Consider the following 15,351-nt stretch of genomic DNA (forward strand, 5'->3'; position numbering starts at 1 on the left):
CTCCTCTTGCTGCATGTGGGAATCCGGGAACATTTCCAATCCCCGGGACCAGCATGTGTGCAGGAAGTGTGTCCAGCTGCAGCTCCTGGAAGCTCGGGTTTCAGAGCTGGAACGGCAGCTGGAAACACTGTGGAGCATCCGCGTGTCTGAGAGCATTGTGGATAGCACGTATAGAGAGGTGGTCACACCGCAGCTGAAGGGACTTGAGGAAGGAAGGGAATGGATGACCACCAGGCAGTCCAAGAGAATCAGGCAGGTAGTTCAGGAGTCCCCTGGGATCCTGCTTGCAAATCGGTATTCCATTTTGGAGGCTGATGAGGCTGGTTCCTCCAGGGAGTGCGGACAGAGCCAAGCTTCTGGCACTGCAAGCAGCCTGTCTGCACAGGAAGGGGGAAAGAGAGGAAGAGCAATAGTAATAGGGGATTCTATAGTCAGGGGAAAAGATAGGCGCTACTGTGGCCGTCAACGTGACTCCAGGATGGTGTGTTGCCTCCCTGGTGCCGGGGTCCGGGATGTCACTGAACGGCTGCAGGGTATCCTGAAAGAGGAGGGTGAGAAGGCAGAGGTCATGGTACATGCTGGTACCAATGACATAGGTAGAAAGAGGGATGAGGTCTTTCATCAAGAATTCAGGGAGTTAGGCAGTCGACTAAAAAGCAGGACTTCTCAGGTTGTAATCTCTGGATTACTCCCAGTGCCACATGCTAGCGAGTATAGAAATAGGAGAATAGCACAGATGAATGCGTAGCTTAAGAGTTGGTGCAAGAGGGAGTGTTTTAGATTCCTGGACCAGGTGATTTTGACTTTCCCAACATTAATTGGGATAGTCATCGTGTTACGGGCTTAGATGGAGTGGAGTTCTTAAAAATATATATAAAAATAAAATGTATACAGGAGAACCTTTTAGAGGATCCAACAAGGGAGGGTGCAGTGCTGGACCTAATTCTGGGGGATGAAGCCGGACAAGTGGTTGATGTGTTGGTGGGGGAGCATTTTGGTGATAGCGACCACAACATGGTACAATTTAATCTTGTTATGGAGAAAGAAATAGACAAATTGCAAAAAAAGGTTTTGGATTGGGGGAGAGCGAATTTTAGTAAAATAAGGCAGGATCTGGCCAAGGTAGACTGGAAAGAGTTACTTGTCGGGAAATCTACAGAAGAGCAGTGGGGGGCATTCAAAAAGGAAATGGGGAGGGTACAGGCCCAACATGTTCCCTCTAGGGTAATAGGTAGGAGCAACAAGCCCAGAGAACCATGGATGACCAGAAACATTCAGGGTACGATGAGAAGGAAAAGAGAGGCTTTAAGCAAATACAAGGAGAGCAAATCAATGGAAGCATTAGTGGAGTACAGAAAGTGTAGGATGGAGCTTAAGAAAACAATTAGGAGAGCAAAGAGGGGATACGAGAAAGCTCTGGCTGGTAAAAGTAGGGAAAATCCCAAGATATTCTATAAGTATATCAATGGGAAGAGGATAACCAGGGAAAGAGTAGGACCCATTAGGGACCAAGGGGGAAATTTGTGGGTGGAGCCAGAGGACATTGGTAGGGTGTTCAATGAATACTTCACATTTGTCTTCACCCAAGAGAAAGAGGATGTAGATATGGAACTCAGAGAGAGAGACTGTGAGGTTCTTGAGCAAATTGTCATAGGGAGTGACAAGGTATTGGAGGTTTTGGAAGGCTTAAAAGTGGACAAATCTCCAGGTCTGGACGATTGTGTCCCAGGATGCTGTGGGAGGCGAGGGTGGAGATTGCAGGTGCTCTGACCCTAATTTTTAATTCTTCTCTGGCCACGGGGGAGGTGCCAGAGGACTGGAGAACAGCTAATGTGGTCCCACTATTTAAGAAAGGTTGTAGAGATAAGCCAGGGAACTACAGACCAGTGAGTCTCACATCAGTGGTAGGGAAACTATTGGAGAAAATTCTGAAGGAGAGAATCACCACTTGGAGAGGCAAAATTTGATTAGGAATAGTCAGCACGGCTTTGTCAAAGGGAGGTCATGCCCAACAAATTTGATTGAATTTTTTGGGCATGTGACCAGGTGTGTAGATGAGGGTAGTTCAGTTGATGTAGTTTACATGGATTTCAGCAAAGCCTTTGACAAGGTCCTACATGGGAGACTTATCAAGAAAGCAAATGCACATGGGATACAAGGTAACTTGATAAAGTGGATTCAAAATTGGCTTAGCTGTAGGAGACAGAGAGTGATGACAGACGGCTGTTTTAGTGACTGGAAGCCAGTGTCCAGTGGCGTACCACAGGGATCTGTGCTGGGTCCCCTATTGTTTGTCATTTATATAAATGACATAGATGACTATGTGGGGGTTAGGATCAGTAAGTTCGCGGATGACACAAAGATTGGCCGAGTGGTTAACAGTGAGGTGGAGTGTCTTAGGTTACAGGAAGATATAGACGGGATGGTCAAATGGGCAGAAATGTGGCAGATGGAATTTAACGCTGAAAAGTGTGAGGTGATACACTTTGGAAGGAATAATGTGACACGGAAGTATTCAATGAATGGCCTGACACTGGGAAGTTCCGAGGAACAAAGGGACCTTGGCGTGTTTGTCCATAGATCTCTGAAAGCAGAAGGGCAAGTTAATAGGGTGGTGAAAAAGGCATATGGGACACTTGCCTTTATCAATTGAGGCATAGATTACAAAAGCAGGGAGGTCATGTTGGAGTTGTACAGAACTTTGGTAAGGCCACAGTTGGAGTACTGTGTGCAATTCTGGTTTGCTACATTATAGGAAGGATGTGATTGCATTGGAGGGGTGCAGAGGCAATTCACCAGGATGTTGCCTGGGATGGAACATTTAAGCTATGAAGAGAGATTGGATAGGCTTGGGTTGTTTTCACTGGAGCAGAGAAGACTGAGGGGTGACCTGATCGAGGTGTACAAGATTATGAGGGGCATGGACAGGGTGGATAGGGAGCAGCTGTTCCCCTTAGTTGAAGGGTCAGTTACGAGGGGGTCACAAGTTTAAGGTGAGGGGCAGGAGGTTTAAGGGGGATTTGAGGAAGAACTTTTTTACCCAGAGGGTGGTGACGGTCTGGAATGCCCTGCCTGGGAGGGTGGTAGAGGCAGGTTTCCTCACATCCTTTAAAAAGTACCTGGATGAGCACTTGGCACGTCATAACATTCAAGGCTATGGGCCAAGTGCTGACAAATGGGATTAGGTAGACAGGTCAGGTGTTTTAATGCATCGGTGCAGACTTGATGGGCCGAAGGGCCTCTTCTGCATTGTATTATTCTGTGATTCTGTGACAACCACCAGGACAGTTTTACATTAATATTTGAGTGCTCGGTTATGCCATAAACCTATTCCAAGCTCCCAGATAAAAATCAATAACCCCAGCATGTTGTCATGATTTAAAATCTTTTCCGGGCTACAGTATCAATTCTATCCCGAAGAACAAAAGACAGAAATCGGACAGTTGGTTATATGGACCATATTTTGAAGTTAAAAGATCTTCAGCTTTATAATCTGTTAAATATGCAAAAATAATGTATTATGGTAAAAGCCATATACATATTTTAAAAGTAGCAAAACACATACAATTTGCAGCAAATTATGGCAACTAAATATTTTTCAGTTTTTTTGAGTGGGAACAGTTAAGTGTTGGGCTCACCAATGGATGACTTTTTTGTTTTTAGAGGAAGGCTGCTGTTCACGGTAATACTGAGAAGCACCAGGGGAAGCTGAGGAAATCAAAATTGTGATTTGTGACACAGGAAAAGGAAATCCTTTAGGATTTTCTTTTGAATGGAAAGTTACCTTGTGTGGTCTTGGCCTTATTATGACACAGCACATTTGCATCTCAAGCTCAGATTGTTTAGAGTTTTATCATTGCAACAGGATGCCTGGTTTCTATGAAGTGTCTCACAGAATCTATCATTGCCTCCAGTGTGAAGCTCTTTTGATTCGTGCTCATTTGGAAGGTTTAGCCACACGAAAGGATGTAGGATGTGAATCAGATTTTACGGATAATTGCATATCTCATCTATTCATGCGTCTAAATATCCGCATCTGCAGATGGCTATTCATTTGGATTTTTTTCACTTTTGTCAAGGCCCTTCAGTCTAAGGGTGATACTTCCATCAGCACAGTTATTTTAGAAATTATTATTGTTGGGTTTGTATAATCTCATAACTACACTAAATATTCACTGTAAGGCTGTCTTTGGATTCACCAGGATTCTTGTGAAGAAGTAATTTAGTTTGTTTTGCCTGTTAAGTAAGAAACAGTTAGCAACGGATATTATGCCCAAGATTGTTGTTGGAGAGGGAGCAATGTGTTTTAGTGAAATAGTTATTCTAGGAATTGAAGTAATTGTTGCTTGATTTTAAATATTTTTCTAAAAATGGTTTTGTTTCCTAAGTTTCTAAGACACCTAAAGGTAGTTCCCGTGATTTAAAAAAAAAATAATTGTGCATTCATCAGGCTGAGGATGTTAATGCTGGACTATTAAACATTCTTCTTTTCATGCACCCAGGGCTGGATTTTCAATTGCCCGTGGGTGTGAGGTCAGGTGCAGGCTTGCTCTGAAAGTAACGCACTGGGATGTTGTGTCAGTCTTCCGATGCCTCCATGACACACTGGAATGTTTAAAGGGAGGGCAGGGGGTGGGGGGAAGCCAGCAACCCATATGTCTCCAATTAACTTGCTGTGAAGCTTGTTGATGAGCTTGTTAACGGGATGAAGAGGGACAGAGTCAAATTTTCAAATATAATATTGGGAAGAGCGAACAATCTGAGATACGTTAGTGTGCATCTGTTGGGAGAACAATGGGAACCGTTATTGATTCTGGCTGCGGATGAAAAATCTTGTATACAAAAGGATAGTCAAACTGAAGTGTTCATATCGTGGCACAAAGTTGCCATCGCTTGAGTAATGTGGCTTGAGCACTTGAGGAGTGGGTATTTGGACACTTGTGTTGACAGCGAGCATGCTGGCCCTCTGCTCCCTGGCCTGCTCCATTCCTCCAGGCAACGGCAAGCCCAGCAATGGATGCTGTTTGCCTTTTAAACACGCCGTCCAGAACTAGTTCCCACCTCCTCCCCGCGCCCGGTGCCCTAGTTTGCCTCCAGGCCAGTTAGGGCCTTTCCCTTCAAAAATTGAATTGCGTCACTGACATTGACGCGCTGTGGGGTTGGGACCCGGAAATGATACAGTTGACAGGTTCCTGACCCTGGCTTGAATATCCAGCCACCAGTGTCTGTATTGAGCATTCTCAGGTCAAGAATTCCTTAGAAGCACATTAGAAGGTTTCTGATTTCTTTCTTACTGTGGAGAATGAGGAATAAAACAGTATTTTGGACACCTTTATATTAAAAAAATCTTAACTTTTCAACACAGGACAAAAAGGCCCCCTTAAAAGGCAGGCACAGAAAGCCAGGATGCAGAGGGGTTATCCTGTTTGAGTTAAGTGAAATGACTCACGGAAGTGGGGTCATGTAGTGTGTCCATTTTTTTTGTCCTAATGCAAAGGTTTGTTTTAATGGTTGGAAAAGCTAGGATTGTTCTCCTTCGAGAAAAGAAGATTGCAGGGAGATTTGCTAGAGGTGTACAAGATTATGACAGGATTAGATAAGTTAGACAAGGAAAAACTGTTCCCATTAACTGATGGGGCAAGGTCTAGGGGACACAGATTGAAGGTTTTGGCCAAGAGTTGCAGGGGGAATGTGAGGAAGAACTTTTTTAAGCAGCGAGTGGTAATGACCTGGAACTCACTACCCTTAAGGGTGGTGGAAGCGGAGACAATTGATTTCAAAAGGAAATTGGATGGGCACATGAAGGAAATAAACCTGCAGGGCGACGCAGATCGAGCAGAAGACTAGGACTGACTGGATTGCACTGTGGAGAGCTGGCATGAACTCGATGGGCTGAATGGCCCCCTTCTATGCCTGTAAATGGCTCTATGACTCTATGACTTCAGCCAGGCAGCACAGTGGTGCAGTGGTTAGCACTGCAGCCTCACAGCTCCAGTGACCCGTGTTCAGTTCTGGGTACTGCCTGTGTGGAATTTGCAAGTTCTCCTTGTGACTGCGTGGGTTTCCACCGGGTGCTCCGGTTTCCTCCCACAGCCAAAGACTTGCAGGGCTGATAGGTAAATTGCCCCTAGTGTAGGTAGGTGGTAGGAGAATTGAGGGAAGGTGGGGATGTGGGAGGGAATATGGGATTAATGTAGGATTAGTATAAATGGGTGGTTGTTGGTCAGCACAGACTCAGTGGGCCAAAGGGCCTGTTTCAGTGCTGTATCTGTCTCTAACTCTATCCAGTGGAAGTCCCTGGGAGAAATGATGCAAGCAGGGCTGTAAACCTACCAGCTCCAACTTTACTCTGCTACTGCCCTTTTCTATTTGACAGAGGAACTTCAAACCACTTCAACAGAGATGCAGTTCAGCTCATAAGATGTTTCATTGTTATAACCCCAGCTCCCACTCTCATCCAAGTAGATAAACGGTAGTGAGAGTCAACTCTCATTTTAAAAAAATGATTCTTAAAAAAGACACCACTGAACCCAAAAAGTTATCTAATGCAGACCTGAATTTGTAAAAGGAAGTTAGTGTTCATAGGTCCATAATGACTCTCATTACCTAATAAATTTGATTCATTGTCTATTAGCATTTGGGGAGGAATGCCACCTATCCCTAGGGCTTCTTTGTTTTGAACCCTTTTAGTCTTTTAGGACTTCCATCTGATTTATGTTCAAGTTGTTGATTTTACTTGGCTTATCACTCTTTAAGGAGGGCATGTAATTCATGTCTTCACTCGTGAATACTCAGGAGGTTAACATTTACAATATTAGCTATTTTATGTTAATCCTTAGTTTCTGACCTGAGTATCCTATGGAGTTTTCACTTCTCTAACTGCCCTCTTACTGTTATAGCACTGAAAGAATTTTCTACTGTAATATTTTGTGGCTGCAGTTACGTTTTTCTTAAGGTCTTTGCCCCGACCATCCATTTGACACGTTTCTGCATGTTCTTATACTCACCCCAGAGGGCCCTTTCATCTTTCTAGATTTGTGGAGATAATTCTTCCTCTTCACTTCTGATTAACTTGTTAATTCATTCGGAATAATTTGTTAATCTATAATATCCCTGTCGGCCTAGACTGCACAATTAATACAGTAAAGTCATAAGCATCATGTTTATCATAATATATAAGAGTCCCTGAATATTTGCTGCACATATTGCAATGTGCCTCAAATTAACTTCTGTTACAGTGTCTTCATAATGCTTGAAACAAAGAAGAGATTGTTTTATGTAGGTCAGCTTCAACAGTTCTGACTTATACATGATGGCAAAAGTATTTATTTACTGGCAACAACTGTAGCTCAGTGTAACTTTAATCTCCACTAAGTAGAAATGTGTTCCTGTCTGCCAGCTCTTGTCGGTTTCATGAAATAAACTAGAGGCACCACACTAAACAAAAGCTTACTAGTAGATCAATTCCCAGAATTCTGGATTTACTTAGCTGCATGCCAGACATAGCCTTGAGAGACTTGTTGATGCATGTTTTTCATGAATCGCATCTGAAATTTAAAATTGATATCAGTAATCGGTGCACTTGGAACCACTGGACATTTTAATTTGCTTTATTTTTTGAATGACTGTCACTGGTATAATTTTATTATAGTTCTGTTTGGGTTCAGAAATACTTTGGCAACATGTAAAGGGCAAACCTGCTGTAGCCAGTGGCAACACCATCTTAATCAAAGTGCATCAAGTGGATCCTGAGTCCTTGCCAGTCCTTACATTATAACTATGCTGACACAGCCACTAACGTCACTGAACTAAAATCTCAATTCAATTCCACAACTTTGTCTCACACAGTTTTAATGTATAAGCAAAAGCGTTTTTTTGTAGATGAACATGTTACATGGTATGCATCCTTTATATACTCTTTCAAATGGCCAGCAGCGTTACTTGAGTTTTGAAGTGTGGCATGCAGTTACCATAGTTTGTGGAAAATATGTCAGCAAATGGCACCAGTTGGCTTATTTATAAATGCTGCCAACGCAAATGAGTCATATTATCTCTGACACATATGGCCGATTTCCATTCACTGTTCATCCTTGAGTTATTTTATTAAAACTGTAAATATGCACTATTTTAAAAAAAATTAGGATTAAACAATTTAAGGTTATATATTGCTCTGCCTTTGGAATGATTGCTAATGGTATGTATTGCAGGCTTCCTTCACACTTATTTTTGCAAATTTCCTCCTGCTTTCTTCTCTCCTGAGCTTGCTGACTCTTGCTTGAGTACAGTTCCACAGGGACTGATCTGCCTCAAGTACCTCACCAAGTAGCCACTAGAATCTGTGAATCTAGTCCTAGTGAGTGCTGGTGAGCTATTCAGTAGTGGAGGACAACTGATATGAACCCAGTCCTGTTCTCATTCTACCATCTACATGTGCCCTTTCCAGCAGGAGTCTCTGGAAGTCCAAAAGGAGGACAGAACCTACATGATTTTTTCCCTTCATTACCTTGAGATTCTGAGATCAATTGTAGGGTGTCAAGTGCTGCTTTTGCTTCTTAGAGAATTGTGGAAATGAGCACTTATTAATGTTGGTTTGAAGCTAAACCTTATTGGACGAAGTTGCAGAGTACAGACAAAAAATGGGATTGGTTTCTTTGTTGTTCTGATTGAAGTGTTCTTACTTGTTCAAGTGTATTGTCAGCATGAAAGTAAAACAGAATGTGCTGTAAACACTCAGCAGATCAGTCAACATTGGTGGAGAGAACAGACTCTTTAATGTTTAAGGTGTAACCCATCCTATGAATTGATGAAACAATGAGGTCGCTTTTCTCCAGAGTCTCTGGACGACATCCACTCTGTAAAGAACCTATCAGAAGAGGGCTGCTAAGTAAGCAAAGTTCAATTGGGAGGTATAGAAGGAACTCTGTCACATTGCAAACTGACCTCCAAGCATCCTCTCAAACACAAGAAACTAAGAGCAGATGTACTTTGGAACACTAAAATTTATACCATGGTGGTTTTCCTATGCATCTTATTACCACCACTTCTGCCTCCACTATTGGGGATGATGGATCCAGCCATCTTGGCCCCTGCTCAGGAATTTCCTCCCTAAATCCCTCTGCCTCTCCAGCTGCCTGACCTCCTTAAAGCCCATGCCTTTCGCCAAGGTTTTGGTCACTTGTCCTAATGTTTCATTTTTGGTTTGTCATCCATTTTGTCCATTATGCCTCTGTGAAAAACATTAGGAGCTTTTTCTACTTTATAGATGCTATATAAATGTAAAATGGGTATTGCGCGTATATATTTACAAAAAGTGATTTGTCTATCCCCTTTTCTTTCTCTTTGTTTTTTTTTAAACCTATCCTAATAATGGTACCTGAGGGCCAGGGCTGCCAGTAGTACTTGGCTGAACAATAGTATCTGGAGCTCTGGGGGACGAGGCGGTCCTTGTCTCAAGACTGCTCAGGAGAACTCTTTCGTGGTCCATGTTGCCACTACAGGTTTTGTATCCTGCTACCAACATCAGTAGGCGCCCCAAAGAAACTGACTGGAAAAGTCAAAGGAGGCATGATCAGGGGAGAGCATGGCATCATAAGGATGGACTCCAGCCATGCTACTTACACTGGGTCCTGAATCTAAGTGCCAACTGATCAGCAGAAGGGCAGATATGAATTTATCAGTTACATTACATTATTATTACCATGCTCTGGAAGTGGTTCAAGAGTTCACCTGCCTAGGCTCAACTATCACCAGTAACCTGTCTCTAGATGCAGAAATCAACAAGCGCATGGGAAAGGCTTCCACTGCTATGTCCAGACTGGCCAAGAGAGTGTGGGAAAATGGCGCACTGACACGGAACACAAAAGTCCGAGTGTATCAGGCCTGTGTCCTCAGTACCTTGCTCTATGGCAGCGAGGCCTGGACAACGTATGGCAGCCAAGAGCGACGTCTCAATTCATTCCATCTTCGCTGCCTCCGGAGAATACTTGGCATCAGGTGGCAGGACCGTATCTCCAACACAGAAGTCCTCGAGGTGGCCAACATCCCCAGCTTGTACACACTACTGAGTCAGCGGCGCTTGAGATGGCTTGGCCATGTGAGCCGCATGGAAGATGGCAGGATCCCCAAAGACACATTGTACAGCGAGCTCGCCACTGGTATCAGACCCACCGGCCGTCCATATCTCCGCTTTAAAGATGTCTGCAAACGCAACATGAAATCCTGTGACATTGATCACAAGTCGTGGGAGTCAGTTGCCAGCGTTCGCCAGAGCTGGCGGGCAGCCATAAAGACGGGGCTAAAATGTGGCAAGTCGAAGAGACTTAGTAGTTGGCAGGAAAAAAGAAAGGGCGCAAGGGGAGAGCCAACTGTGCAACAGCCCCGACAAACAAATTTCTCTGCAGCACCTGTGGAAGAGCCTGTCACTCTAATATTGGCCTTTATAGCCACTCCAGGCGCTGCTTCACAAACCACTGACCACCTCCAGGCGCGTATCCATTGTCTCTCGAGATAAGGAGGCCAAAGAAGAAGAATGCGGACCCTGGAAGATGTTGACCCAGAAGGTGTTAGAAGTCAGTTGTTACCATTCTCTCCAAATAATCTCTCAAGGCCTGAAGGCCAGTGGCCAAAGTGTCCACGTTGGATGTACTGATTGATTTGGAAGTCTCTTTGCCGGGGAAATATCTGGCGATGATCTATCACTTGTTTCAGATAGTGCTTCAGGGTGTTAAATCCTTCTCAGATATTGGTACTGTGGATGTCACTGGACATGACTGTAATCTGTGCCATCTGTGCCAGGTCCTCTGAGATGTTCCTCTGTGCCACCATGCAAGTGTGATGCTCTAAATCTTCCTGGGTAGATTTCGCTGGGCTATTGAATGAGGGAGAAAGGATGACTCATGGTGTGGGCAAGGATGTGTTTGGTAGGGCAGAGACTGGAAGGGCATTTGTCCCTTACTTCCTCTTGCTCTTCAGTGGCATCTTGCTTTGGCTTGATGACTGTTCCCCCTTAGCTTTTAAAGGTGCCAAATCATGTTGCTTGCTAGTTAGTCTGTGCCCCAAACCATTGTACGGGAAAGCTGCAGGTGGTCAAGACAATGATGCAGGAAAGAAAGAATGTAACACTCAGCTTTTCCAGAATGAAGTGGTTAAAATGTCATTTTCTGTGCAGTGTCAATTCTCCTGTAAATGTTAACCTCAGAAGAACACCACATACTGCACAAGTGTTAACTTTTTTCCCATTTCCTATACCAACCATCTTTATGGTCCTTCTGAATAAAATGGACAATTTAGCATCAAAATGTGGGCAATTTTGAGGTATGGAATCAATGGATCTGGGGATAGGGCAGGAAAGTGGAGTTGCGATACATCTGCCACAATCTTATTGCATAGAGGGGTAGGCTTGAGAGGCCATATGGCCTGCTCCTGCTTCTAATGTTCTTATGGAAGACCCCACCCCACAAAACAACTGGATTCAGATTGCAAAAGGGCCGTTACAATCAACAAGCAAAAACATTTTTATTGCATCACTGAGCTAAATTTAAACTCTGATCCCAGATATAAAAGTACAGTGTTTCATTCCAGTTTAATTTTCAGCCAACTAGACACTCCTCCTGCCCCACCATCAAAAGCAGCAGATTGAAATACTTAATTTTCATATTTTCTCCAGTTTAAAGGACCTCTAATCTCAATTTCATACAAATTATAGACCCTGATGTAATTTCATCTTGTCATGCCTTATGATTTATTTTGCTATCCTTCAGTGCAACATCTTGCCATATATTGTACCTTTAAAAATAACCGTTTTGCATATGCAAATGTAAATGAGGACGTGTTGACTACATTCCACTTTTTAACTTTGCAATTCAGTAAGTAAATTTGACAATTTTCAAACCAGATGCCAAAAGATATCAAATCCATGTCATGTAACTCTGGTAATTATTTCCCCTGAAGGGTTACACCAGGAATATTTAGGGAAAAAAGTGACAGCAAAATGAAGCTTAATGTAGAATTTCCAATCGCTCACCACTCAAATCTATATTGGCGGCAGCAGGAGAAGGATTCTGTTGGCTAAAGTGCACAATGCCAGTGAAACAGCATTTACTCCTTTTAAGACAGGCATAATTGCCGGCAAAGGGGAAGAAACAATATTAGTCAGCTTTCATATAGCATGTATGTTGCATTGTTTCCAGCCATGTAATTTTGGGGTTTGAGCCTTGCCAATACCTGTTGAAGATAGGAGACACCCAGAAACAACTGATTTTGCAAGTAGAGGAGGACCCTCGGGGTGGGGGTGGGGGGGGGAATGGCAGGGAGGTCGCATAACTTGGAATAGTTGACAACCTAGTGAAGCTGCAATACAGGATGACATGCATGCGCACACAAGAAGACAATAACTATAAACAGATATAAATGATCCCATGCCCAGTAGAGCAGACCAAATTTCTCTGGCCCAACCACACATCCAGTCAAAACTGGTAGTGGGCAGTCAGGCAACTGATGGAAGGAGGAATCCCAATGAACATCAAGCATGAGTGCAAGAGCTAAGGCTGAAGTGTTTGCAAGCATCTTCAGCCAAATGTGCTGAGTGGATCTTACTCAGCTTGTTCCCAAAGACCCTAATTTCATAGATATCAGTTGTCCAGCCAATTCAATTCACATTAAGTATCTGAATGCATTGGACATAGGGAATGGTGTGGAAGCAGACAATATCACAGTTGTAATGCTGCAGACCTCTGCACCAGAGCTAGCCACACCCATCACCAAGCTACTGCAACTCTAACACTGGTAACTACTCAGTGGAGAACTGCTCAAGTATATCCTATCCAGAAAATATAGGATAAATCTAATCTGCCCAATTGACATCTTATCAGCATCCTCCCAAATTGATGGAAGGTGTCATCAATAGTGCCATCAGGTGGCACCTACAAACCAATAACCTGCTCACCAATGCTCAGTTTAGATTCCACCAGAACCACTCAGCTCCAGACTTCATCACAGCATTGATCTAGAGATGGATGCAAGAGCTGAAAGGCAGAGAAGAGGTTTGAGTAGCTGCCCTTGGCATCAAAGACCAGCAGGTGTGGTCAGTCATGATGGAGGCAATGGAGGAAGGTAGCTCTTGAAACGCTAGTACTGTCTGGATGAATGGTACGCCAGGTGTTGATACAAGGCACACTTAGTTATGTCGCTGAGTTATCCCTTTAAAGAACCTTCCTGACTACAGGGGCAAAAGAAATTGGCCCAAAATATCCTCAGCAATATTCCCTTTTGGTGATTCACATTGACAATGTGCAAAAGACACAGAAGAATATTTGACTGCATAAAATTAATTGAATATTTTATGTGCATGATGTCACTGTGTTTTACCACAGTGATGCCCATTGGTGTTTTTGTTTTAGATGTGTACTGCCTAATCTACCACTCCTACATTCTTAAATGATTCCCTTATGGAAGGAGTAAGTGACTCCATTTGCTACAAGTACTTCTGTTGTTCTGTTGAGATCTTGCTCATTTAGGCAGATTTATCAGATACCCATTAAAAACAATCTGAATATTCCATTCAGAGCAATGAAAGTACTTGTAGCAAATATTTTCAGGAGGGTATAGTAAAGGATTTTAATATATTTAGCATAACTGACACAGATATCAGCATCCAGGTATGTAAACCTGGAAGGATTGGAATGTTTGACTTCTTTCTAGATTAACAAAGTTAATGCAAAGAATTGGTACTATTTGCTCCTAACTTACAGGGTGTGAAGAAGGGCTATTTGCATATGTCATTTGCTGAGACGATGCTATCTGTTTGCTTTGCAGGTAAAATCCTCTTCAGACGAAGTCACATCAGGGATGTTGCAGTCAAGCGGCTGAAACCAATCGATGAGTACTGCAGGGTAAGTCCCAAGTTCAGGAGAGGAGAACTGAAGATCTTGAGCTCATTTCTGGCTTGTGATCTTTGAGAACACTGAGACAAATGTTTACTTATGTAGTCGGTCTACAGTTAATGCATAGTAGGCGGCATACAGGAAAACGCAACAGTAGACTACTGTCTAAAATCATGGAAGTGGCAGGTCTGTGCCAAAAAAATACCAACAATCGCAGTTATATAGTCAGATGTTTGCACTGAGTACTAGTTTCCCAAATATCAAAGGACTTTTAATTCCTATTAATGGATATTAAATTTGCTCAGCTGAGAAAGAGAAAATAAATATATCCTAGCACTGAATGACCTAATTTCAGTTTATGGAATTTACTCCTTTATCTCAGGGTGAAAGTGCTTATTTCTAGAATGAAAATAACAGTGCAACTCTGAGCACTAATACATGTCCCCATGTATGGTGGGGCAGCAGTCAAGGGATTTCTTTTGTGAGCACAGCTATGATGGATTGCACAGTTACCCCAGCCAGAGTAGTCTTACCTAGGAATTAAAATTATCAAATAATATGTGCACTCCAATGAAGAGTTTAATTTACTATTAAGGAATAATAACAATCAGGTTTCTGCACCTGCCACAGCACTGAAATATCCCTTGTCAAAGTCAAAGATAACATCCTATGTTACTATGACCATGGTAAGCTATTCCTCCTCAAGATAGGTAGGAAAGTAACTTGTGAAGAGGAAATCAGGAGGCTACAAAGGGATATAGATAGGTTAAGTGAGTGGGCAAAGATCTAGCAAATGTGAAATTGTTCATTTTGGCAAGAAGAATAAAAGAGAAGCATATTATCTAAATGGTGAGAGATTGCAGAGCTCTGAGATGCAGAGAGATCTGGGTGTCCCAGTGCAAGAATCGCAAAAGGTTAGTATGTAGGTACAGCAAGTAATTAGGAAAGCTAATAGAATGTTATCGTTTATTGCGAGGGGAATTGAATACAAAAGTAGGGAAGTTATGGTTCAGCTATACAGGACATTGGTGAGACCACATCTGGAGTACTGTGTACAGTATTGGCCTCCTTATTTAAGGAAGGATGTAAATGCGTTGATTAATATCTGGAATGAGCGGGTTGTCTAATGAGGAAATTGGACAGCCTAGGCTTGTATCTGCTGGAGTTTAGAAAGGGCGACTTGATTGAAACATATAAAATCATGAGGGGTCTTGACAGGGTGGATATGGAAAGGATGTTTCCCGTTGTGGGAGAATCTAGAACCAGGGGTTAGTACACAAAAAGCAAAACAAATCCAACCCGGCCAATTATTGCCCTATCAGTCTACTCTCGATTATCAACAAAGTGATGGAAGGGGTCGTCGACAGTGCTATCAAACGGCACTTGCTCAGCAATAACCTGCTCACTGATGCTCAGTTTAGGTTCTGTGAGGGCCACTCAGCTCCAGACCTCATTACAGCCTTTGTCCAAA

At 42.9% G+C, this 15,351-nt stretch overlaps 1 protein-coding gene across 2 annotated transcripts in view; it reads left to right on the forward strand.

Moving 5' to 3' along the window:
* The window catches only part of sh3pxd2b (SH3 and PX domains 2B), a 336,589-nt gene that overhangs the window by 131,554 nt on the left and 189,684 nt on the right, over positions 1-15,351 (forward strand). For both annotated transcript variants that reach the window (XM_068043410.1, XM_068043411.1), the window contains exon 4: positions 13,813-13,889. In XM_068043410.1, coding sequence (XP_067899511.1) covers positions 13,813-13,889 — 77 coding nt within the window. The remainder of the gene's footprint in view (positions 1-13,812; positions 13,890-15,351) is intronic.

Source organism: Heterodontus francisci, chromosome 12 (genome assembly GCF_036365525.1).
Source record: "Heterodontus francisci isolate sHetFra1 chromosome 12, sHetFra1.hap1, whole genome shotgun sequence".
NCBI lineage: Eukaryota > Metazoa > Chordata > Chondrichthyes > Heterodontiformes > Heterodontidae > Heterodontus > Heterodontus francisci.